Source organism: Equus quagga, chromosome 7 (assembly GCF_021613505.1).
Source record: "Equus quagga isolate Etosha38 chromosome 7, UCLA_HA_Equagga_1.0, whole genome shotgun sequence".
Lineage (NCBI taxonomy): Eukaryota > Metazoa > Chordata > Mammalia > Perissodactyla > Equidae > Equus > Equus quagga.
In genome coordinates, this window is record NC_060273.1 from 8,582,132 (window position 1) to 8,609,662 (window position 27,531).

The window sequence follows — 27,531 nt, forward strand, 5'->3', positions numbered from 1 at the left end:
AGAAGGACCTACAACTAGAATATACAACTATGTACTGGGGGGTTTGGGGGAGAAGAAAAAGAAGAAGAAAAAAAAGATTGGCAATAGTTGTGAGATCAGGTACTAATCTTTTCAAAAAAAAAGTATAAACTCAAAATTTAGGATATAGATTACCTCGGGATGAGGAAGAGGAGGAGGGGGCATGGTATGTGGAAACATACAGGTAAATGCAAGTTACTGATATTAGTTGGTTGAATGGTGGGTGGTTCAAAGATAATCAGTATTTTCAGTATGTTGTTAAACTTCATGATTAATGTATATTGCATGTCTTTTGTATGCATCAAATGTAGAGGCATGTTAACCCCTAAGTTTTCAGGGCTTTTCACTGTTTTAGCCCTTTTCCAAAGACCTTGAGGACCATAGCAATGTGTTCACATGGTTGGATGTTTTTCTAAGATTCACAAAAGTAAGATATTTTAACTGTAATCATTTAAGACTGCTCTCTCTCTTGATCTTGATTTCTCCATACCTTTGTGTCACCTGGCCGTAGAATGGCTTCAGGCATTTTGTGATTGTGGATATACTTAGTGTGGGTTTAATAGGATACATTTGTGGTTAGAGTCACTTTTGAGTGTTGGTAATTATTGCCTATCAGCCTGATTGCGATGGGAGTGTGGTTTGCAGTGCCTGGCACCTGAAATATGTGAGTAGTGAAGAGCCCAAGCATTGAAATTTGTGAAGCCAGAAGGTAGTCAGGAAGAAATTTTCCAGTTATCTGTTTAAAATTGTTAGAGGATTTAGTTCTCATGGATTTCAGTCAAAAGAGAACTTTTCTCCTGTTAGAAATACTCAATAACATAGCACACTCAATTAGAAATACACTTGACACTGTTTTTGATAGGAATTCTGCCTCTGAAATAAAATAAGAATTTTTATGTTTATATGGCACAAAGCTGTAGCAGTACCAACAAGAAGTGTGTCTTTAGGTGAAGCTGTTTGTTTTATGCATCCTGATTCTCAATCAAAAAAAATTAATCAACCATGCTAGAGGAAAGACTTGGTTTGTCCATTCTGTCTACGGGAAATATTACAAAAATTGTATTCATGAAGAGGCAGTCATCAGGGGCCGGCCCAGTGGCTCAGCAGTTAAGTGTGCATGTTCCACTTTGGTGGCCCGGGGTTCACCAGTTCGGATCCCGGGTGCAGACATGGCACCACTTGGCAAGCCATGCTGTGGTAGGCGTCCCACATATAAAGTAGAGGAAGATGGGCACGGATGTTAGCTTAGGGCCAGGCTTCCTCAGCAAAAAGAGGAGGATTGGCAGCAGATTTTAGCTCAGGGCTAATCCTCCTCAAAAAAAAAAAAGAGGCAATTAAAATACACAGTCATATAGGAAAAATAGAATTCTGTATTGTGTGGAGGTCCTTAATGAAAGTGTGCCATTTTTCTGGATTTAGTCTTGTTTACGTATACATTACAGGTTTTTAAAATTTGAAGTTGATTTCTTTTCTTGTTCTAAATAAATATTCACCTCAACCTTCAGGTCTCACAAATTCTGGAACTGTTCCTGATCAAGCGATATATTGAATCAAAGAAAATAGTAAACGAAAGCTCCAAGTAAGGAAATAGATAATGATAATCAACCTATTTTATATAGATATAAACAATAGATAATATAGATAATAGCTTTGACTGGATTATTTGTGTCTTAAAAGATCCTGTTTTCTCCCTTTGACTGAGTTTAATAAGTGCTCTATAATTTGTTAGACAACTCGTCTATCATGTGTCATTATAATTCTTTTTTTCTTTTTTTTGTTTCACTTATCCCTTTGATTGCCTTGTAATCCGTCAGTATTGTTTTCTTTTAAATCATTTACCTACCTACAATTCAGATCCAATTTGGTATGGATGCTGAAGGATAAATACTGAAATTTCTTTTCTATGTATTTGTATGTAATATTAAGTATTAAAATGCCTAAAATGGTTTTCTTACTTGAACTGGAATCATGTTGTGTTTCTTAGGGCTCATTTTGTACTTATTTACTCTTGGGAATTACTCCTGGAGTACCATTTATTTTGAAAATTTGAACACTAGGAAGGCTTTAAAAAGGTACCACTATGTGTGGAAAATAGAATGTTCTATACAAAACATGTCTTTTGTTTTTATGAAGAAATACAACTTAATCTTTAATGTATGGCCTACTGGGATGATTCAGACCAGACATGAATGGTTACAGCAGTGAGGTGATATCAAAAAAAGTGGCCAGATAGATTATCAGGCTTAGTATCAAGTAGAGGCTTGCTGGCAATATAAATTTTGAATTTATGTAGTTTAGATTTATAGAAAAAAATAAAAATTATTTGTATATTGTCAGTGACACTGATGAAAATGGATGTAATTTTCAAAAAACATAATTTACTCTGGAGAGATAGTCTCAACATTATTTTAATATTGTAAATAAATAAGGTAGCTTTTGTCTGCTGGAGAAAATCATTTAAATATCGTATCTTAAATTCTAGGATATGAAAGATGGCAAGTCCAGATAGAAGTAAAAGGAAGATATTAAAAGCCAAAAAAACAATGCCTGCAAGTTGCCGAAAGCAAGTAGCGATCCTGAAAAAGTCAAAGAATGTTGAAGCACTAAAAACAGCAGCAACTGGGAGTAATGTCTCAAGTGGTAATCTGAATTCAAGTACTGGTGTGATAAGTAGCAAATGTAAACGTTCTGAAAGTGATGCTTCCTCATTGGATTCTAACAAAAATTCGGTATGCTCACAGGAAAGTAAAGTATCTTCTCGGAATTTGATAAAACCACTAGAAATTGTTGATTCGGAAACAAGATTGAACTACGTTGAAGAACAAATTGCGTGCCCTTACCAAAAGCCGAGTAAAACAATAGAATCTCTCAGGAAACTCTTTACACAGGAGGCACAAGATTCACAAAACACTTCTGAAAACCATCTTCAATGTCAGGCAAATATAACAAGATCCTTTTTTGAACATGAAGAGAACTGTAATCTGAAATGTATTTGGCATCCTTCCACTGTATTGAATGGTACAGTTCAAATGTCAGAGTTTACAGTAACCAATACCTTGGATGATAAGAGAATCGACAAAATGGTTTCCTATTTAGAAACAAACTCCAATTTTGAGTCACGTGATAAAAGGCAAAATGACATTTTATGTTCAGACACCTGTTCTTTGCCTCTTGATAAAATACCCAAATTGGTGAATTCAGTAATTTCCAGTAACTGTGCTGCTGACGTTTTGAAAATCGAAGAGTCCTGTAGAACCTGTCATTCCAGCATTAATTATGAAAGTATGGGCTCAACGTGCTTGTCCTCACTTGATACTGATAGTTATAACAGTAAGTGTTATGCTTACACATCTTTTGGAGAAATTAAAATAGTCACTTTCCTTTAGAGTATTTTATAGTCTCGATATAAGAACAGTAGAGTACATATAGACAGGAAAAAAGTAAATGATGACAATAATTATTTCAGAGTATCTTGCTTCTGAACCATTCTTGGTGGGGAGGGGAAACAGAATCCTCCATATGCAAAGGGAAGTAAATTCTGGCAAAGAAGTAATCAGTCATTTTCCCTTGAGAGTACAAAAAATCAAAAGGTGGTTTATGGCAATTATCTGGTTTATTTCATCTAAATTTCTTCTTATTTTGGATTTTTATTTATTAGATTAATAAGGAGGCTAGTTGAAAGAGAGAGTGGGTTTTTTTTTTTAACTGTTGGTGAATCCATTTCTTTCCAAAGAATTGACTTGTAAGTCACATGCCAAGTATTAGCTGATAAATAATAAGAATATATATACATATACGTAGATATATGTGTGTGTAGAGTAAAAGAGAAACACATCAAGTAACCAGTGAAATTCTGGAGTTATCATTAAAATAGGAAAAGTAAATTTCATTAAAAGTAGGGTGTCTGTTAATGAAATATAAGAGAAAACTGATTTCATAAGATAAATTTTGTGTTCTTGTCTAGGCTACAGAGTGATCCTTTAACAAGATGAATTTAAAATTGCTTAAAAATAATAATAGCATAACCTATTAAAAATATGTAGGACTGCTTAAGTAATTGTAATAGAAGATTAAATGCTGTAATTTATTTAGTTTGTGTTGCTATTAAATAGGTATGAAATGTGTATTAAATAAGATTGAAGGGAAAGCGTACCTAAGACCAGAATCGTACCTAAACCATACTTTTTTTTTTTTTAAAGATTAGTTGTCGGGATTTTTTATACAACTACATTTCCTAAAAAATGCTGCCATGGTCACATTTTTAGTTTTTCCATTTGCTTAGAGGGTCCCTAAATTAGGGACTTCCCATTTCCTTCTTTAGAAGGAATATTTTTATATCTGATCTTTTCATCTCCCCAAGGCCACAATCAAAAGAAGAGGATGTTTTCAGAAAACAAAGAAAATGTTAAGCGCAGGAAAACGTCAGAGCAAATTAGTGAAAATATTTGTGTAGTTCTGGAGAAGCAAACAGCATTGCTGGAACAGGTAAAATATTGAGGCTTAAATACTTGCTTCAGAAACTTACTTTTGATTAATAATGGTAAAAGTTAATTGATCTCCACAATGACTTAGTACAGATAACTTTGACTTGATGCAAAGCTGGTATATGAAAACTGAACTAGCAGGTGGACATATTAGGGAAAGATAATCATTTGCATTACCAAAACATCGCTAGTTTCTTGAAAATGACCCTGTGCAGAGTAACCTAGAGAATCGCGTGTAGATAGAGTGCTGTGGTAGAAAGAGAATGGGCTTTTCAGCCAATACTATGTCCTCAAATCTCTTTGTGAGTCAAACACTGCATGACCTTGAGCTTTGCAGAACAATCCAGTCTCTTTTGTACTGGTCATGGGTTCTTTGATCTGCAGTTAGAGCTGTTGGTAGATCTCATCACAATTGACCACTACGTCAGGGACTCAGACAACCCAGAAGTCTATTGCTAAGTCCTGCTGCGTTCAAGTTTAATTGCCCTGATTTCCGAGTTTACGCAGATAGGCTGCATTATCTGACATTCTGCTTTATAGCATTAAGTGCACGTTTTGCTCTCATTTTTGCCCTATTTCATCTCATTGTACTAAAGTTTCCCATACATGTCTCATCAACTCTGAGTTTAAGTGTAATGAGCTTCAGTTTTAGTAGATCCTGTAATCAGGACCTCTGTCTACGATCATCTTTTGCTGTTTCACTACCACTAGAATGCCATGACCAAAGGTCATTGTGTGGTAGATTAATGTCGGTCAACTATAATGGACCAAAATGTCCCAATCCAAACGGTCATGCTATGTCAGAAACAAAAACACTACAGTTTTCTAAAACAGACTATTACAATTATATAGTTACATATTACATGAATGTGTACTCACATAATAAATAGAAACCTTTTTGAAAGACTCATGCAGAGCCAGCTTAAAAGGTGAGTCAACGGTTTTTCCCTTTCTACCTCTTGTTTTCTTCTAGGAAGACCAAAGGAGACAGTAATAAAAATTATGTAAATGTTCTATTGTTTGCAGGCAAGCAGTAGCAGAATCATGGTTAAGCATGGATCTAGCTTAAGAAAAAGGTTGGGGCTTCCAGCTGTGTCTTATTCCCAATGATTAACAGCTGAATTCAGAAATAAGTTCTGATTTCGACATGTAAAGACAAAATTTAATCTTTGAATATTTTGATTTCACCAGTGTGGGAAAATCAGGGTTTTCATTCACTAGTTTTGTCTACCTCACGAAATACTTGGTCCAAGTTGACACAGAAAGTGGTCTTTCCTAGTGTGGGGAATGCGTTTATTTTGTTATTCTTCCCCACCACTGGAAGTGTCTGCACATTCTCCAGAGACAACTTGGGTTTTAGGTGATTCCTGTCTTTTCACCTATCTCTAGATAGCTAGCTTTTCCTAACGTGATGTTTTAATTCCCGTTCAGTTAGTTAACGCTCATCTGTTTGTTTTTCTTGTTTGAATCCAGTGGAATAGGGCCTCCCATTCTGACATTGTTCGCCCCTGCTGAGAGTCACAGAGCTGTTGACTCTTGTCTTTTGAGATTTCCTAAGGATCTTGGCCTAGTTGATTCCGATTCAATTACTGAAGTGGAGGAGTTTTTGTTCTAACGTCCAGGTTATTCACTCTATCTATCATCTAAGAAAGTTGAGGAAAATTGGGAATATATAATTGCCAGTCTTTCTCCAATCTTTAGGCCACTTTGGCTGCCATCTGCAAGTCATAGCTAGGACTTTCATCTGATTTCGTAAATTTGGACACATTACCGTCAGCAGAAGATAAATTTGTGAGGTATTTGGTGGAAATTACCATATTTTCCTTCTGTATGAGGAACATTGCCACTAAATGAGAACAAATGTCCACCCTAAGCAACAGGAGTCACCGTTGGTGGGCATTTAATCCAAAATACTCAAGTTGGAAGAGTCTGCTCCATCTGAACCACCAGGAGTACTTGTTTAATTTGTGGTTTCTTGAACTCGCTAATAGTTGAAGACTGTTGTTCTAGGCTGTTCTTTTCTCAGACTTACCTGATCAGAATCATCATGGTGCTTGTTAGTTAGACAACTGTCTAGACCCCTTTCCAGGAAATTCTGTTCTGTGAATGAATCCATGGTAGGGCCTAGGATTGTAACAAGTATGCCGTGTGATTCCCCCTCACCAGGGAAGTTTGACAAACACTGTGTGGCCTTTGCTTGTTAGCAAAACAGTATTTCCATTTTCAGAACACTTAGATATGTTTCTCCAAGCTTCGTCTGGGTATGAACTGCGCATATTGATCCCAGCCAGTGAACTAGCAAACATGCAATAATCTGTAAAACGACACATGGGTGATAGGTAACGGCCCTCAGTAAAGATAGTATGTGTTTCTGAGCATCTGTTTGAATAATATATTTTGAGCACTTATTAATTTAATTGAATATTTAGAAGTCGTGAAAGTAAAAATGAGAATCATGTCTAATGTTGAGAAACCACTGAAGAAATGTTAATGCAGCATTACAGAAGAAATCAAGCAGGCAGTAATGTTGCAGAGCAAGAGCAACTGGAAATGAGAAGGAAAACCTTGGGAATAATCAAAGAAAATTACTGAATATGATCATCCAGGTGATATCAGTATAAAAGAATTTAACATAAAAACTGTGTTCCAGTGTTGAGCACCAAGAAGCAAGATATTAGGGGAAAGATATAAATTTTACTAGTAAATACCTTAAATGTATCATGAAAGGTTTTGTTACTAAGAGACTACCTACTCTGTTATAAAAGTTGCTTACAGGAGGATACACATTGAGCAGAAATCCACAGTGGATGTTTCTGAATGTATGGCTCAGCAGAGCTGTTCATATCAGTGGGCATTTAGATTAATTGTGCTCTCTGCAAATAGGCCAGCTGTTTTCTAAAAACAGCAGATAATGAAATACATTAATGTTTTATGTGATAGCTACTTCGATCTGTTGGAATAGCCTGCATTAAGCCAGACAGAATTAGTCACTACATAATTGTCCCTGGCTTCTTTCAATTTTAACAATAAAAAAGTCACCCTGTAAAAAAACTATGTGAGGGGCCAGCCTGGTGGTGCAGCGGTGAAGTTCGCACATTACGCTTCAGTGGCCTGGGGTTCGGATCCCAGCTGTGGACATGGTACCACTTGTCAAGCCATGCTGTGGCAGGTGTCCCACACATAAAGTAGAGGACGATGAGCATGGATGTCAGCTCAGGGCCAGTCTTCCTCAGCAAAAAGAGGAGGATTGGCAGCAGATGTTAGCTCAGGGCTAATCTTCCTCAAAAAACCCCCAAAAAACTATGTGAGTAAAGGAGATTATCTTGCATATGTATTTCTTTCATATCAATTCAGTGTTTTCCATTTTTTGGAACTCTTTCACATGTTATCTTTTTATGTTCTTATAAAAATCCTATGAGCATCACTCATTCAGTCCATTTGTGGATGAGGGAAATGAAGCTCAGAGATGTTGTGACTCCCAAAAGTCCTACAGCTTGTTAATGGCAGAGTCAAGGCTCAAACTTTCGTAATTTGTTCCATATCTACTACAGACCAACCATTTTCATCAGGCTCTGGTTTTCAGACAAGTGGAGTTGCTTTTTATGGAATACTAGGTTTGAGTTATGGTCATTAAAAAATATAAATGGGACATAGGCTTTTACTATTCCTTTAATATGTATTATGGAATTCCACTGAAACTATAGGAAACTAAAATTAGCACTAGGAGAATAAATTTAATTTCTAACCTTTGTATATTTAAATATTAGGTGTGTTCTGCTGAATTTAATATCCAACTTTACAAAACTTGCTGGTACAGTAATATAAATGTGAACATAAAAATATAAATAAAGTATATTTTATTGGTTACAATAAATCCAGAAAAGAGCAAAGCTATTTTTAAGAAGTAGAAAATAAAGTTGCTTTTAAATTTGAAACATGGGGTGTTTTGGTTTTTATTTTAAAATTCTAGGTCAAACAGTTGATTCGACAGGAGATCTGTAGTATAAATTACAAACTATTTGATAACAGACTGAAAGAATTGACTGAACGAATTGGGAAGACACAGTGCAGGAATAAACATGAAGCAATAGCTGATGCACTCTTCGTAAGTTTCTAATTTCATTTGATTTCATTTGAGTCTTCTTAAAAAGTAGGATTTAATGATATTTTACATGTTAGGAAAGGAAAACAAAGGCAGACCCAAATCTGATCCCTGGTCATAAGCCTGATGTACTGTACAATAGAGAATGAAATTTATTCCATCTCAGCAATATTGGCCTTTGAGAAATACTTTTAGAAATATCAGCCATTCTGTGTCAATTGACAAACTTAATACATAGGCAGTTTCTTTTAATTCAAAATATATTCTGTATTAGAGCTTGGACAACCTGTTTCAAGCTTTTTGGGGTTTTTTTGTTTTACTCTTCTAGGGTTACTTACTGATTAGTGTTTCTACCAACAGTTTTCTTTTGGACCAGTTGGAAGTTTGATGTTATCTTCCGTTCTTTGAAGGTCATACTAGCATCAAATGTGATTTAGATCATTGGCTTATATAAGAATTTCTTATTTATTTGGGTAGATGCCTAAGTCTCACAAAACTACTTTGCGAATAATTTTCCCTCCGTCTCTATATGATATATCTTTTAGTACTCTGGTTTCATATTTATTTGTTTTTCTCTTTTTCTTCTAGGCGAAAATAGCAAAACTTCAAAGACGTATTAGAGCAGTATTGTCATCTCAAAGGAATTGTTTAGAAACAAATGTGCTATCCAGTAATATAGCCTGTAAGGTTGGTATAAACACATAGGCGTTTTAATAATTTACTTTACCCACATGATAAGTAGTTGGATTGTAAAAAATGAATACATTTCCAAACTAAGACAGAGGCTTATTAAAAGACAGTGAATTTATACTTAGAATGTCCCCTTGACTCTATCTCTGGAGAGGACACCCCTACATAACCAAAAATAAATGCCACCTGTATTTCTTTCATAAAGTGACTAACGAGGTGGTTTGTGATTGCCTCCCCACCATTGTGTCATGATGAAAAGTTTCAAACATGCAGCAAAGTTGAAAGAATTTTACCGTGAACACTTGTACACTCAGCACCTAAATTCTACCTTTACTATTTTAATGTATTTATTTTTGTCGTGTGTCTGTCAGTCTGTTTATCTCCTGAGCCATCTTTATATTTGGTACATTCATAAGTAGTAATATCTTTTCTATCAAAATAACTCTTTGCAATGTACACTTCCAAGATATTTCAGCTTGGGTATCATTAGAGTTTAGTATCTATTGATATTTTTTATATAACATTTAAGTGTAATCTTCAGTATACATTCACGGAATTTGTTTATTGTCGTGTCTTGATTTGCTTTGGTGTCATGTTTATGCGAGCCTCAATAAATGAATTGGGAAGCTTCTCTCCCGTATTCTGAAAGTTTGTGTACAATTGTTATTACCTCCTTAAATGTTTAATAGAATCCACCTCTGCAAACTGTCTGGGCAAGGAGCTTTTTCTTTGTAGGAAGACTTTTTTGAAAATTAAATTATTTGATAGGTATAAGGCAATTTAGATTTTTCTGTTTCATCCTGTATCAGTTTTGTAAGTTATCTTTTCAAAGATTTGTTCATTTTTATCTAAGTTGTTGAATTTATTGGCATGAAGTTATTTATAAAATGCTTTTGTCCTTTTAATATTTGTAGATCTGTAGTGATATACTCCATTTCTGAGATAGACTTCTGGTAATCTGTGTTTTCTTTTTTTCTTGATCAGTCTTGCTAGGGTTTTTAAAATCTTAGTAATTTTCTATTGTATTTTTTATATTGATTTCTGATTTTTTATTATTTCCCTCCTTTTACTTACTTTGGATATAATTTGTTCTTTTGTTCCAGCTTCTTAAGAGAAAGAGCATTAATTTTTTTAAATTTTTTTTTGAGGACGATTAGCCCTGAGCTAACTGCTGCCAATCCTCCTCTTTTTGCTGAGGAATACTGGCCCTGAGCTATCATCTGTGCCCATCTTCCTCTACTTTATATGTGGGATGCCTGCCACAGCATGGCTTACCAAACAGTTCCATGGCCACACCTGGGATCTGAACCAGCGAACCCCAGGCTGCCGAAGCAGAACATGCGCACTTAACCACTGCGCCACCAGGCCAGCCCAAGAGCGTTAATTTTGAACATTCTTTTCTACTAGAAAACATTTAAAGCTATAAATTTCCTTCTGAGCACTGTGTTTTCTAAGCACCTTCTCAGTGTTTAGATTATTACACTTCTTAGTGCAAAGATTATAATATAATCTTTGATATATTGTATTTTTGTTTTCCATAAGTTCAAAATAATTTCCAGTTTCCCTTGCGGTATTGTTCTTTGACCCATGGACTATTTGGATGTATGTGTTTAATTTCCAAACATTTGGGACTTTTTTAGGTATCTTGTTTTTATTGACATCTAATTTAATTTTATTTAGTCAGAGAACATACTGTGTAAAATTTCAATCTTGAGAGTTATTGACACATTTTATAGCCCAAGATATGCTTTTGCTTGTTGAATATTCCATGTACACAAAAGAACATTGGGTATAATGTTCTATGAATGTCACTTGTGGTAATTGTGCCAACATGGTTGATAGTGGTAAATAATGGCCTCCAAAAGATGTCCATGACCTATTCCCCAGAACCTGTAAATATGTTACTTTACTTGATAAAAGAAGCTTTGAGATGGGGAGATGATCCTGGTGGGCACAATGTAATCACAGGGTCCTTACAAAAAGGAGTCAAGAAGGTCAAAGGCAGAAGAAGGAGATGGGACAATGGAAGCAGAGGTTGGAATGATTGCAGTGAAGGTGGAGGATGGGGCTATGAGCCAAGAAATGCTAGTAGCTTCTAGAAGCTGGAAAAAAGGAAATAGATTCTCCCCTGAAGCCTCCAGAAGGGATGCAGCCTGCCAATAGCTTGATTTCGGCTTAGTCAAACTGATTTCAGACCTCCGGCCTCTAGGACTGTGACAGAATAAATTTCTGTTTCAAACTACCCAGTTTATGGTAATTGTAGTAGCAACCTCAGGCAACTGATACAGAATGTGGTACCAGAAGATGTGGGGTGCTGCTGTAATAAATACCTAAAAATGTGGAAGTGGATTTGGAATGGGGTGTAATGGGTAGAGGCTGGAAGGATATTGAGGAGCATGATTTTTAAAAGCCTGGGTTGCCTTAAGCAGACTTTTAGAAATAGAGATAGTGAAGACTGCAAGTGAGGGCTCAGAAGGAAATGAGGAACACCTTAGAGCAAACCTATATAGTCCAAGAGAATATCTAAATCTTCTTAAACAGACAGTTGATAGAAATAGGGACCTTTAAAAGCACTGTTGGTGAGGACTCAAAAGGAAATGAGGAATATGTTATTAGAAACTGGAGGAAGGGGTATTCTTGTTACCTAGTGGCAGGAGGCTTAGATGAACTGTGTCCTGCAGTGATACAGAAAGCAGAACTTGTGATGACTTGGATTTTTATTAGGCTGATGTGATTTTTGAACAAAGTGTTTGAAGTTTTGGCCAGGTTTCTTGCTTCCTATAGTGAAATGTGGGAGGGAAGAGAGGAATTGAAGGAGGAACTGTTTAGCAAAAAGCAACCATGACTTGATATAAACAAGCACATGGACAAAGAAAGCAGTCCAGTGGTTACCAGGGGAAGAGAGGTAGGGGGTGGGCACAAAGGGTGAAGGGGAGCACCTGTGTGGTGACAGACAAGAAATAATGTACAACTGAAATTTCACAGTGGTATAAACTATTATGAACTCAAATTTAAAAAAAAGGGAGAATGAAGTTAATCAAATCTTAAGAAATAGAAACCAGACCCTTTACCATATTAACCCACTGGAGCAACCAACGTTCCCAGGACATGCAGCGTACACCACCCCAAAATAGTGATATTCCAATTTGCCTTTTATTATTGAATAAAGAAACAAACACACACACACACAAAAGCAACCATGACTTGATTTGGGAAATTCTGAGCCTATCCAGATTGCAAAAGATCTTAAAATTAGAAGGTTCATTGTCAGAAAAGCATGCTCTGGAGAGAGAGCCAATGGTGTTTCTGGACAACCTTCTTCTAGTGCCTAGGAGGGGTCAAAAGATGACAGTACTCATTCACACACAGGGCTCTTTGAAGAGATGAGGCGTTTGTTACTTCTAGCAGGCAGTTACCGTGTGTAGATTGAGTGTGCAGGTCCTGGACTCCTTTTGCGAGCTGTAGTTCTAATGACAACTTACTTTCCAAAGCCCTTGCGGGCTTTTCTGGTTGGCTTCCTTCCTCTGGCTCCACTGGGTCTCCTGTTCAATGCCCGCAGGTGCTGCCTGGGCTCCCCAGGGCTGTGGGTGGGAACTTCAGGAAATGTTGGCCAATAGTTGCTGCCACTGCAGTGGATTGGGCCTGCCGCTGCCCCAAGCGTGGAGTAGGGACATTGCTGATTCTTCAATCATCCATGCCCACTGCCATCCCAGCTGGGGGGTGGTCGCCCCACTGGCATTGCACTGGATTTGGTCCACTGCTGTTCCAGGTGTGGAGTCCTGGGGATTGGTTCCTCACAGGGCTTTGTTAACACTGCTCCTGCAGCTGATTAGGGCCACTGCTACCTCAGGTGTCAGGTTAGGGACCCAGCTGACACTACTGCCACAGTGAATCTGACCGCTGACTCTGCAGATGTGGAGTGGGGGATTAGCCACACCTGCTCTAGGTTTGGGATGAAAGATGGGTCCTGGCCTTTCTGGCACCCAGTGCAGGATATATGGAGAATAAAAAAACTCAGGGAACTCACTGTGGTGTAGCTCCTCAATCCTGAGGTCCCCAGGCGGTCTGCCTTCTTCTTTCCACCTTTATGATTATCTGTTGAATTATTTCTGGGATATTTAGTTGTGCTTAGAAGGGAGAAGAAGGGAAAAATGGGTCTATGCCACTTTGTCCTGGAAGTGAAAAGATACCAAATATTTTTTGCTATTGGTTTCCATTGTTGTTTGAACCTATTTCTACATGTAAAATACATACACTTACTATAATAACATTTCAGAATTCTGTCTTTGTGTACCTGCATTTTTGTTCATGCTATCTATCGGAAAAGCCCATGTGTTATGCAATCACTTGATCCTTTGGTATTGATTAATATACAATGTATTTTCAGTACTCCAAGTTCTCAACCAAAGCATGGGCTAAATGTTTCAGTTCCAAGTATTAAACAAAACTCAAGGACTGGAAGAGTAAGTTGAAAATTTGATTTATTTCTGGTCTTCACTCATCATTAAAAGTATAACAAAGTAAAAAGTCTCCTTGTTAAGGTCTAATGTTTAACAGTTCCTAAAACTTAGTCTAATAGGAATAAAGTGTTATCTAAGTGCTTAAGTATTTGTTTTTCCTTCTTTCCATCTAAACTAAGAAGCTGCTTTGTACTATCATTTTTATTTCGAGTATTTTTTTTATTCATTTTGGCAGAGAAACTACAATCATGGTTATAAGCCATTGAAATAGACATAATTTAATGTATGTTTTGCCATATTTGTGCGAGAAAATTTTGAGAACATTTTCAAGTGAAATCTTACCTATCATCAATTTTGTCTCGAAGAACACAGTTGGTAACCCTCTCCTCAACTTCTTTTTCCTCACCCAATTAATAGGTTGCAAATGCAGAGATCATGAATTTGGATATGAATCCACTGTCACTTAAGAGTCCAGATGAAAGAAAGACCTCTGTGGACTCTAAGCCTTCTAATCCTTCAGAAGAAGCAAGTGAAGAGATTAATTTCTCACGGGAACATGATGAGGCTGTTTCTGAAAGGTAGGCATTTCTACAAAAAAAATGCATAAATTTATTTAGCTAAATATATACTTGTGAACATATACCCTTTTCTCAGTTAAGTATAGAATAGTTAAAACTTCATATGAACACTATGTTTGTCTTTTATGGACGAATGGAATTGGCTCTCCAAAGCTTCTATCAATATTGTTTTAAGAGTACTAGATAAAATTTTGACTTGGTTAGATGATGAGGTTTTTCATTGTGATGCTCTCTGTCTTTGGTATGGTGACTAGAGTGATCAACTGGATCGCTCCAGTAGTTTTCCAATTCTACGTATGGAGAAAGTCAACGCCCTGTGAAACAGTGGTTTAAAAAAATTACCCAGAAGAAGACGACTACGAAAGTAAGAAAGACTAGGAAAAAAGTGCCTTTAATTAGTTCCCTGCATGTTGAAAGTATTATGGTAACTTCAAATTAGAGTGAAAAGGTCAACTTACTTGTCCAAAGCAGGGGGGACACCTAATCTCCAATCTAGTCTAAAAGATTTGGGGCTGGCAGGGAAGGGGCAGTTTAGTTTAACAAAGAAAGATTTTTGGTGATTCTCGGCCTGGATTGATGTTCAAGGTGGAGGGGGACACTTTAATGAATTCTCTTCACTGGCAATTCTAACAGTTTTGGAACTTTACAATATTATTTATCTATTCTTAACGTCCACTCCTTAAAATGTCATGTGGTTTTACTTTTATATGTTAATTATTCCTCAGCTTTTAGAAAAGGGAAAATATATAACCAAAAATGAGTGAATTAAAGGATGCTATTGTTTGAAGAACAACACTCTTTCCCCCAAATAACTATGCATACTCCAGGATGCTATAAAACAAAGAGAAGCCTTAGAGATCTACACCATTTACAGTAAATTCTTGGTATTTGAGAATTTACATGCAGCTTTGACTCTTTGGAAAAAACCCTAATATTCCATGACATTGAGGCCCTCATTTTAGCTTTGAGCCAGGAAGCTGCTGTGAAGAAGGCATTTATTTAGTTGGTGAAGGCAAGAGTCAAATTTCATCGTCTTTGTTGTTAACCCTTGTTCATGCATGTGCTGAAACTCCTAAAGTGGCAAAAAAGAAAAAGAAAATGCTGGTAATGGAAGTGAAAAAGTGAAGATACCCTTAAAATAGCATTTTATAGACTAATATGTCAAATTTATCAGTGGCTTGTATCTATGATATGCACAATCCACCTTATGCTCTATAATGAAGAAAGAACCTACGATTTATGAAACTGTTTCAGGCAGCTCTCTGAGCCCATAGTGAGTGTGAGAACACGTGTAACAAATGTGTAATGTGACCCTGATGGGTGGATTCAAGGGTGAGTTTTATAAAACATTTAAGGAAGAAACAACACCAATTTTAAACAAATTCTTCCAAAGAATTGAAAAAGAGGGAATATTCTTCAGTTCATTTTATGAGACTAGATATCTAGTATAACTCTGATACTTTACTAAAATCAATTTAGAAATTTTACAGAAATGGAAAATTACAGTCTACTTTTACTCACGAAATAGATGCAGACATGCTAAACACGATACAAGTAAACCAAGTTCAACAATCTATAAAAATTGAGTTTGTCCCAGGAATGCTGCAGCGTTGGTTCAGTAATCATAAATCAATTAATGTAATTTGCCGGGAGAAGAATCATCATCAGCTCACAATAGGTGTAGGTTTTGATAAAATACCTGTTTATAATTAAAGACAAATTCTTGGCAAACTTGGAATAGGAGGTAACTTCCTCAATTTGATAAAGACTATCTACAAAAACTCTAAAACAAATTTGATGGTGAAATACTGGAAATATTCCCTTTGAGATACAAAACAGAAGGATGCCTGCTATCACCACTTTAACATTATACTGGATATGTTGGCTAATGCAAAAATGCAAAAAAATGAAAGAAAAGTAAAAATACAAAGGATTCAAAAAAAGCAACAATATTATTACTGTTCTTGGATGCTTGGGTATGTATGTAGGAAATTCAGAGGAACTTATAGATGAATTATTAGGATTCATAAGAGTTTAGCAAGATTGCCAAACTTGAATATGTAAGAAATCAATTGTATTCCTATATACCAAATATAAACAATTAGGAAATGAAAATTTTAAAAAGATATAATACCATTACAATAGCACCAAACATATCAAGTACCTAGGAATCCATTTAACAAGACCTGTAATTACTCTGAAGAAAATCACAAAACTTTGAGAAATATTAAGGAGAAATTCAATGGAGAAATATACTATGTTTATGGTTTAGACATTGCGGTATCATAAAATGTTTTCACTTTTGTTCAAATTAATTTATAGACTACAATTTCCGTCAGTTTCCCAGTGTGTAATTTTATAGACCTTGACAAGCTGATTTTAAATGCAGTAGATTAAGAGGGCAAGATATCCTTTAAGTAGAGAAACAAGTAGAAGGAATTTGCCATCAGAAGTCGGGTCATCACAGCAGTAATTAGGACACTGTGATATTGGCAAGTGCTATAGAAATAGAGCAGTGTAACAGAGTCCAGAAACCTGTGCACATATGTATCTGTGGTATGTGATGGAGACTGTATGGCAGATCATTTGAGAAATTATTGACTTTTAGTAAATGGTACTATTAATTTGCTATTCATGTTGGGAGAAATATGAAAGAAATTGGATCTCTATGTCAGGCTATACGTAAAAATGAATATCGTGGATTACGGAACTAAATATCTAAAGAAACATCATCAAGCTTTTAAAAGGTAATATAGAATGTCTTCATGAACTTCAGATAAGGAGAGATTTCTTAAGACACAAATATCCTTGCCATAAAAGAAAAAATTGATCAATTTTACCACATTAAAATTAGAAACTTCTTTTCTCAAAAGGCACTGTAAAGATAGTGAGACGACAGGCCATTGAGTGGGAGAAGATACTCGCAGCACTCATAACCTGTAGAGGGCTAGTACCCAGAATATATATAAAGAACTTCAGTGAGTTAATGAGTAAAAGCCAGATAATACAAAAGAAAACTGGGCAAAAGACTGTACTTCTGCTTCACCAAAGAGGAATTCCACATGGCCAGTAAACATATGGAAAGGTGCTCATCTTCCTTAGTAATCAGGGAAATGCAAATTAAAACCACAGTGAGATACCATTGCATATCAGGTAAGGAAAAGTAAAACACTGTACAATCTGACAATACCAGGTATTGGTGAGGTTTTGAAATAAAGCAGATTGGTTTTATTTAATATTATGTTATTGGGTGAGTAAATTGGTATAGTACTTCAGAAGAAATTTGGCATTATCAAGAAATACTGAAGATCTGAATATTCTTCGACCTAGCAGCCCCATCCCTTGATATAAACCTTAGCTGGAGACATGCACACATGTGCAATAGGATATATGTATAGGAATGTTTACTAGGAGCTTTTTCCATAATAGCCAACAACTGGAAGGAAAAAATTGTCCATCTGCAGTTGAAAACAAAAATAAATTGCAGTAAATCCATACAGTGGAATTCTGTACATTAACGAAAATGAAGGAACTACCATCACATGCAGCAGTGTGAGTTACTCCCACAAACACATTGTTGAAAAGCAGACACAAAAGAATAGTATGATTTCATTCAAGTGAAGTTCAAAAATAGCCAGAGGAAAAAGTAGACTATTGAGGAATTCAAAGCTAGATGGGAGATCTAAAGAGTATAATGGAAATTAATACCACACATGTTATTGATGGAGGAGATTGATGAGATCGTTATAGAAGCACATCAGCTTCTGAAGTGCTGATCATTGCAAATGTGTTTATGTCATTGACGGCTATGTGGGTGCTAAACTATTTAATTGAACATTATTTTTAATCCAATTTGAAAATTATCTAGTAATTAGAAAATTTAGATTGTTTATGTTTAATGTAATCTTTCTGGTATATTTGGGTTCATAACTATAATCTTATTACTTGTTTTCTATTTGTCCCATCTGTTTTTTTGGTCCTTTTCCCCCTATCTATCTGTGTCTGTCTGTTAGTCTGTCTCTTAATTTTAGCCTTCTTTTGGATTAATCTTTCTTTTTTCCATTCCCCATTACCTTGTTAATTATACATCTTTCATTATTCCTTTATAAATTATCCCAAAGGTCATGATATGGATTCTTGACTCTAATATTAGAGTCTAATATAAACTGCTACTTTTACCATTTTGTAGGCAATGCTTGACCTTGGAATACTTTATTTACTGCTCTCCCCATCTTTTCTGTTTTCATGCATTTTAATTACATTATTTTAAATCTCACAAAGTAATATCACTATTTTGTATAGTCATTATTCATTTAGAGTAACCTACATATTTACCCTTCTGTTGCTCTTTATTTCTTCCTATATTTTCATCTTTCCATCTGGGATAATTTTTCTCCTGCCTGAAGAACTCCATGTATCGTTTCTTTTTTTAGTTCTGCTCAAGATAAATTCTGTCAGTTTTTGTCTGGAAATAACTTCATTTTGTCTTTATTTTTTTTTTATTCTTTTGCTGGGAAAGATTTGCCCTGAGCTAACATCTGTTGCCAATCTTCCTGTTTTTCTTTTTTCTCCCCAAAGCCCCAGTACTTAGTTCTATGTTCTAGTTGTAAGTCCTTCTAGTTCTTCTACGTGAGCCGCTGCCACAGCATGGCTACTGACAGACGGGTAGTGTGGTTCCACAACCAGGAACCAAACCTGGGCCACCAAAGTGGTGAGACTTTAACCTCTAGACCATCAGGGCTGGCTCTTGTCTTTATTTTTAAAGGATATTTTAACATGTGTATGGAATTGTAGGTTAGCAGTTTTTTTCTTTCAGCACTTTCAAGATGTCATTACATTGTCTTCTGACTTCTATAATTTCTGTTGAAAAGTTAGACATCACTCTTATTGTTGCTTCTTTGAAGAAAATGGCTGTGTTTCTCTAGCTGCTTTAAGATATTCTGCTTTGGTTTTCATCAGTATACTATGTGATGCTAGTTTTTTTGTGGGTGGAGGTTGGTTGTTTTTTAATTTGTCCTGATTAGTGCTTGTAGTCCTTGAATCTGTGATTTGATGTCTTTCATCATCATTGGAAAATTCTTGGCCATTATCTCTTCAGATGTTGCTTCTGTGCCATTCTGTCTGTTCTCCCCTTCTATTTCAATTACATGCTTCTCTGTACACTCCATATTTTTTGTGCTCTATGCTTCTGTCTGGATATTTTCTAGTAATATTTTCCAGTTTATTAATCATCTTTTCAGCTGGATCCAAGTGGCTGGTAAACCCATGTGTATTGAGTGCTTAATTTCAGTTTGCTTAATTTTCAGTTCTCCCCTTTCCAATGGATTCTTTTTTATAGATAGATTCAAGTTCTCTGGTGAAATTTTTCATCTTGTCATCCATGTATTCTGAACATTTTAATCTGTTATTTTCTTATCTATTTCTTAAGACTCTTACATCTAGGTCACTTTGAGCTCTGTTTTTATTTGCTATTTTTGATCTTTGTCCTGTTTCTTATTACACCTACTAATTTTTTTGTTTGAATATTGGACATTGTGTATTGAAGATTGTAGATGCTTTAAATGACGTTATCCACTATGATCTCAGCCACTTTCTGCTTAGATTCTTAGTATTCCTGCATGGCTTAGTTGACAACGCCTTGAGAGGAGCATCAATGGCAAGTATCTAGCCCACTTCTCTATACCTTCCTCCTCTCTGGGATCTTAGTTCCTTAAGTCCTGGCTTCCATCACAGCTTTCTAATGTCTTCAAACAGATATTCTTATTTTTTCTTTCTTTACTTAAAATTTTTTAATATAGCTTCTCAGATTGTTCAAGTGTGGGGGGCTCCACCATAGCTATTCTACATAGCAATCTGTGTACTTTTCTATGCATATAATTTATTTTTAAATTTTTTAAAATGTTAAGAAATAAAGGAACTTTTAAAAAAGAAAAAGGAACACGTCGTTCCCCCATTATTGTAACTCTAGAGAAAGCCAGGAGGTTTTATAATTGTTTATTCTGATATCCCAAGTGCCGAAGGAATCAGTGCCACTACTGACTTTCTGTGTTTATAGTAATGGTTGGATTTAGAAGTTTAAGCATTTTTTTTAGAATGTGAAGGAAACGGGAAAGGCAGTAACAGCTGAGCTGAGGAAGCTCATAGAAGGAAGGTTTATGAACCAGAACACATACTTAATGAAGAAGGAACTTGCTTAAATAGGAAGAAAATGGCTTTATGTGTAGTCATTTCTGAAGATGAAAATCAAGCCTCAAGGTCTAAGGCACCCAGGAACCGACCACTTCACCAGTGTTGATTGAATGAAACATTAATATTTTCTAAAAAATAAGTCTTACGTTGAATTTCATGCAAAGAAGTGTTGAGAAAAATACAAAGGAGAAAGAAACAGTTACCAGCCACAGTATTTTAAGAAATTTCCTACTAATTTTCATATGCTCCTTCCTACTCATTATTAACATTCATATAATCTTAATAATAAACTTATTCCTCTTTTACAGATGAGGAAACTGAGGAGTTTCTTGCCCCAAACACTCAGCTAGTAAATGGCAGAGCCAGGCTTTGGCTCCAGAACCCATGTTCTTAAACTACTACATTATAATATTACTGCAGAATTTTAATTACTAATTTTAGACACAGAAATTCTTCTCCAAGGTAAAATGCAAGTAGAAACATATGTTATGTGCATCCAGATGACCATGGAAATCATCACTGTCCTCAGTTTTCCTCACACACATGGTGCATTAAAAAAAAGAGCCATCATTCGTAGCAGTCAGTGGAAAGTTACATATCGTTAAATGCTCATGAAATTCCAATCTTTAGTTTGCAGATTTATAATGAATTTTTCAGGATAAGCATTAATAGCAACACCATAAGTTGTTTCTCTTTGCTCTTAACATTTATATGAATGGAATCATACTCACTGAACTCTTTGGTGGCTTGCTTCTTTTGCCCAACATTATGCGTTGTGAGATTCATCCATGCTGTTGGCTTAGCAGCAATAATTTGTTCATTCTCATTGCCAAATGATGTCCATCATATGAATATACCACAGTTTACCCATTCACAACTGTTAATTGGCATCTGGGTTGCTTGCAGATTGGGGAAATTATGAATGGTGCTGCTATGAACATTCTTTACATGTCTTTTGGTAAATGTACATATGTACATTTCTGTTGGGCATTTGCCTGGAAATAGAATTGGAAGGTTATAGGATATGTGTATTTTTCAGGATTAATGGATACTACCACTTTACCAAAGAAATTGTACCAACTTATACTCCCACTGAAAGTACATGAGGTTTTTGTTGCTGAATATCCACGTCAATACTTGACATTATCTGCTTTTTTCATTTTAGCCATGCTGGTATGTTTATAGCATTACGTATTGGTTTGAATTTGTATTTACTTCTAGTAATGAAGTTAAGCACACTTTTATGTTTGTTAGCCACTTGCGTATCTTCTTTTGTGAAGTTTCTCTAAGACTTTTGCATGTTTTGCTTTTGAGTTGCCTGTCTTTTCTCAAGTTTTTTGTTAGATATATTTACTATAAATATTTTTTTCCTCTTCAGTTCTCTCCGCTTCCCTAATAGTGTCTTTATGTGAACTGACTCCTCTTAATTTCAGTGTAGTCTTTTTTTCATAGATTCTGCTTTTCTGCTGAACGTTCCATCTGATTTTAACTATTTTCTCCATCTTTGCTTAGTATTCTTTAAACTATTAATCAGATTTTGGTAACGCCCTTGTTTTGTAACGCCAGTATCTGGATCATCTAAGCTGCTTCTTTTGGTTTTTGGTCAGTTTCTGGTGTTTCTATCTGTTGGCCTGCTTGATAATTTCTGAAAAATTGGTGAGGCTCTAAATGATATCATCTTCCTATAGGCAAAGTGTATTCTCTCCTCGGCCAGATAGAGTAGGGCCTGATGACCTCATCTACTCAGGGAATGGCATAAATTGAGGCTTACTGTTATTTTGGTAAGTCTCCTTCTACCTCCAGCTATTTGGCTCTTAAGACACAGCCTTCCATGAATTCCAGCTGAAAGCTTGGAGTGTTCACCAGGGCCCCTCCACCTTGGTGGGTCTCAGGTCTTAACCCTTACCTCCTCAGCCCAGTGAGATTGCCAGAACTTTCACTCTGCTTTTTAAAGTCTTTCTGCTTAGATTCTTAGACTCCTAAATAAAAGCATATTTGATGAACTAGAGCAGCAAGTCAAAATATTAAGAAATATTAGAAATACAGAAATACTAAATGAAGAATTTTGAGATTGATAAGAGATTTTGACTAGTATAATAAACATATGAAGAATTGCTTGTGGTTTTCTTGTAGTTAAGCAACAAAGTAAATATAGCTATCAGTCCTCAGTCCCTCATCGATGTGATGACTATTACTAGTAGGAAAAAATATAGATAAAATAAAGTTTGTAAGTTTTGTGAGAGGCCAAAGACGGATAAGGAGAATAAAATATTCTTGATAAAATTGAGATCTGAACATTTGTTTTTCTTTATCAAACTTAGAAATAATGGCTATTGTCAGAATCTCTTATTGATAAATTTGATAATGGGAAAAATTATTGAATTAAATCTGTGTTTAAAAATGTACATGCAAAACAGTTGACTCACAAAATGAAAATGAATATGTAGAAAATGTCTCCTTCTGCCTGAAGTATTAACTGCTACAGGAATTGTTCTTTTGCTGTAAACAACTAGAAAACCAGCCTAAAAAAGAAAAAGAATTGTGTTCAGACACTGTTCAATAGAGAGTACAAGACTATGATTTCTTGGAGATGGCAAACAAATGCCCCCTACCATTGTGCCAGCCTGCTGCCTGGAGGCGTTTCCCAGGTAGAAGAGCAGGGCCAGGAGGAGCCCAACAGCCTAGTGGTCTGACTGCATTTAGAGCAGAGATGGGGCAGTCTAAGTTGGCTAGAATTTGTGAGGCAGGACAATGACGAGAGGAAATTGTATAACGATACAGCTCTGAAGATCTGCAAAGGGAACCCCTTGAATCATCGGCTAGATACAGATCTATACATGCAAAGGATGAAACTACAAGAGAGTGGAGAAAGAACCATTGAAAAGAAAGCCAGACGTTTCCTGGAAGTTGCACAGGCCTGGGAACATGTTGCTTTCCCACTGGCTATAAGGAAGAGACTTATCATATATCTTGGAACAACAGATAGAGTCCTTAGATGGGTGTAGCTGTAGTAGGGCTCAGTTAGTCTAAAGACTGCGATGGACCCACCCAAAAAAGCTAAAAAGACTCAAAGGAATCAAACTAATCCTGAGTAGTTTAACTGCATGCCAGAACAGAGTCCAAAACTCTTTGAAAGAATGAAAGATCATCCAACAGCGTAAATTTTACAATGTCTGACATCTAATAAAAAATTACATGCATGCAGAATAGCAAAAAGTATAGCCCATAACAAGGAGAAAATTGAAATGCTAGAAATAATATAGTTAATAGACTTAGCAGACAACAACATAAAACAACTATTACCAGTATACTCGTCATATCGAACAATGTAGAAGAAAATATGAACATCAGGAGAGAAATGGAAGATGTAATAAAAAGATCCAGATTGAACTTCTCAAGATGAAAAAGACAATAACTAAAGTGAAAACTACATTGGATAGGATTAACAACGGAATAGATACTGATTTTTGTTTAAAAAAATTCAGTGAAATAGCAATAGAATCTGTTCAAACAAAAGCATGGGGGGAGAAATGAACAGAGTATCAGAGACCTGTGGAAGAGTATGAAGCAGTCTAATATATACATCATTGGAGAGGGTGAGGGGGGGCATAAAAATATAGCGCCTAATATTTTTCCAAATTTGGTGAAAACCTTAAACCCACAAATATAAAAAGAAAAAAGAAAAAAAGAACAAACCCAAGCAGAAGAAGCATAAAGGAAAATCATATCATAATCAGATTGCTGAAAGTCAGTGGTGAGAAGGAAATCTTAAAAGCAGCCGGGGGGGAAAGACACATTACACAGAAAGGAACAAAAAATAAGATGAGGAGACTTCTTGCTGTCAGCTGTGCAAACTAGAGATCTCTAAAGTATTGAAATGGAGAGAGATCTCTAAAACATTGAAAGAAAAACTGTCCATTCAAATTTCTACACAGTGAAAAAAATCAAACCTGTAGGGAAAAATAACTTTTTCATACTAAAAGAAAAGTGAAAGAATTCCTCAGCAGCAGACCTGCACTATAAGAAGTGTTAAAAGAAGTGCTTCGGGCAGAAGAGAAATAATACCAGATGGAAATTTGGATCTATGCAAAGATAAGGCAATGAAGAGTGCTGGAAATTATAAATATGTGGATAAATATAAAATATTTTTCTGTGTTTCTGTATAGGGTATATATGTGTGTATATATTATACTATTCCTCTATACTATGTGGTGTGTGTATATATTTCATACTATTTCTCTAGTATTTTTATGTACAGGCAACAAACAGTTTGAACTTGAAATTTAACATCAATACCATTTACAATAATATCAAAGAACATGATATACATAGGGATAAAAATACCAAAATATCTATAAGATGTACTCCAAAACTACAAAGCAGACTTCAGATTTCTGGTCCAGTGTGTAGGGAGTCATCACTCCATTCTAACAACAAATAAAAAGCTGAACAAACTGAAAAAAATCAGTGACTCTTCTTAGATCCATCAAAGAAGTAAGGTCACAGAGTAAACTGCTGCCCCACAAACTGGAGAGAGCAACAGGCGGAAACAGAATCACACTATAGTGGAACTGGAGCAGAAACCCATGAGCAGAAATCTCCATGGGAACCAGTGCTGGGGAAGGAAAACCTAAACTAACGGCTGGAGGCTCAGAGTAGACAAATCTGAGAGTTAAAAACTCCATGGAGGGGGGCAATTATAGGGGGTCCCCACAGTTTTGAGAGTTTTGTCTCCAGGAGCTCTGCCAGATCCTCACGGTAACTATTGGAGAAAAATCCCCTCGAGCTTCCAGCAGCGAGAAGGTGTAAAAGGAACCTTTTGAAATACACCAGAGCAGTCTGTTTTTAACAAGGCCTGCCCTAAAGAGAAACTATTAGCAGAGCTTAACTTACCTGGGGGAAAGGAAATACCCAGCTCCTGCTCCCTCTGGCCTTCCACATGGAGGGAGGGAAATACCTAACCCTAACCCCCTCTAGCCATCTTGTTCCACCTAAGTGGGGTGAGGGGAATGAGCAGCACTAGTGAAGTTCACACTCCAGGGGCACAGGCTCCCTGAAAGACTGAGACCTAATCAGGGACTACTAGAATGCTTCCCCTCCCCCTACATCTTGCCATTATATTACTAAAGGCCTGTATACCATTGTTGCTTTTACCCAGTAGGTCATGTCACCTTTTAACAAAAAATTGCAAGACATACTAAAAGGCAAATAACACAGTTTGGAGAGACTGAATCAAGCATCAGAACCAGAGTCAGATATGGCTGGAACGTTTGAATGGTCAGACTGGGGATTTAGAAAAACTATGATTAAGATGCTGTGAGCTCTAATGGAAAAAGTAGACAAAATGCAAGACCAGGTGGATAATGTAAGTGGAGAGTGGAAATTCTAAGAAAAGAAATGCTTGAGGTAAAAAACACTAACAGAATTGAAGAATGCCTTTGATGGGCTCATTAGTAGAATAGACACAGCTGAGGAAAGACTCACTGAGCTTGAGAATATGGCAACAGAAACTTCCAAAACAGAAAAGCCATGGGAAAGAAGATAAAAAAAGAAAACAACCCAGAATGTCCAAGAACTTGGGACAACTACAAAAGGAGTAAGATATGCATAATGAGAATTCCAGAAGGAAAAAAGAAAGGAACAGAAGCAATATTTGAAGCAAAATGACTAAGTTAATGTTAGACACCAAGCCATCGATCCAGGAAGCTCAGAGAACACAAAGCAGGATAAAGAGTAAGAAAACTCCACCTGAACATATCATATTTAAACTTCAGAAAATCAAAGATAAAATATTGCAAGAAACCAGAGGAAAAAACACCTTATGTCTGACTTCTTAGAAATTATGTAAGCAGAAAGGTAGTGGAGTGAAATTAAGGTGTTGGGAGAACAAAACCAGCAACCAAAAATTCTGGACTTGGATTAGTTGAAAATGTACATTGCAAATTCTAGGACAACCACTAGAAAAAAGAAGTATAATTGATATGTTAAGAAAGAAAACGGAATCATATAAAATGCAATTTTATTCACAATTGCCAAAACTTAGAAGCAACCAAGAGGTCATTCAGTAGGTGAATGGATAATTCAACTGTAGTACATTCAAACAACGGAATATTATTCAGTGCTAAAAAGAAAGTGAGCTATGAAACAACATGGAGGAAGCTTTAAAGCATATTATTAAGTGAAAGAAACCAATCTGAGAAGGCTCAATAATGTATGATTCCACCTATGTGACATTCTAGAAAAGGCAAATCTATGAGGACAGTAAAAAGGTCAAATATTGTCAAGGGTTATCAGGGAGGGATGACTAGATGGAGCACAGGGGATTTTTAGGGCAGTGAAACTGTTCTGTATGATACCATGACAGCAGATACATATCATTATACATCTGTTAAAACCCACACGATGTACAACACTAAGAGTGAACCCTATTATAAACTCTGGACTTTGGGTGATGATGATGTGTCGGTGTGGGTTCATCAGTTGTAACAAGCATGCCACCAGGGTACAGGATTTTGATAGTGGGAGAGGTTGTTTGGGGATGGGGGTATATGGGACTCTCTGTGCTTGCCACTCAATTTTTCTGTAAGACTAAAACTGCTCAAAATGAGTTTATTAATTAATTTTAAAAGTTCAAACATAAAAAATTAAAGGAGACCTAAATATATGGTGAGATAGGCTGTGTTCACAAATCAGAAAATTCATTATTGATGCTACTTCAACCAAATTGTTCTATACATTTGATGCAATCTCAATCAAACTCCTGGTAGCCATTAGGTGATCAAAAATTTATGTGAAATGCAAAAGACCTGGATGAAAACAATGTTATAAAAGAAGAACAAAGTTGGAAGACATACACTACGTGAGTTCAAGACTTATTAAAAGCTTTATTAAGACAGTGGTGTTGACATAAAGGTAGACATATAAATCAATGGACAGATTAGAGAGTCCATTAGGACATACAGTCCATTGGTTTTCAACAAAGATGCCAAGGTAATTTAATGGGGAGAAGA

At 36.0% G+C, this 27,531-nt stretch overlaps 1 protein-coding gene across 7 annotated transcripts in view; it reads left to right on the top strand.

Annotated features, from left to right (window-relative positions):
* The window catches only part of ATF7IP2 (activating transcription factor 7 interacting protein 2), a 57,376-nt gene that overhangs the window by 15,410 nt on the left and 14,435 nt on the right, over positions 1–27,531 (top strand). For 4 of the 7 annotated variants that reach the window (XM_046668480.1, XM_046668481.1, XM_046668479.1 and 1 more), the window contains 6 exons: positions 1,524–1,597; positions 2,501–3,348; positions 4,379–4,503; positions 8,473–8,607; positions 9,193–9,291; positions 14,172–14,332. In XM_046668480.1, coding sequence (XP_046524436.1) covers positions 2,511–3,348; positions 4,379–4,503; positions 8,473–8,607; positions 9,193–9,291; positions 14,172–14,332 — 1,358 coding nt within the window. In that variant the 5' untranslated portion in view covers positions 1,524–1,597; positions 2,501–2,510. The remainder of the gene's footprint in view (positions 1–1,523; positions 1,598–2,500; positions 3,349–4,378; positions 4,504–8,472; positions 8,608–9,192; positions 9,292–14,171; positions 14,333–27,531) is intronic. The other 3 variants (XM_046668478.1, XM_046668483.1, XM_046668484.1) reach the window with 2 other exon arrangements.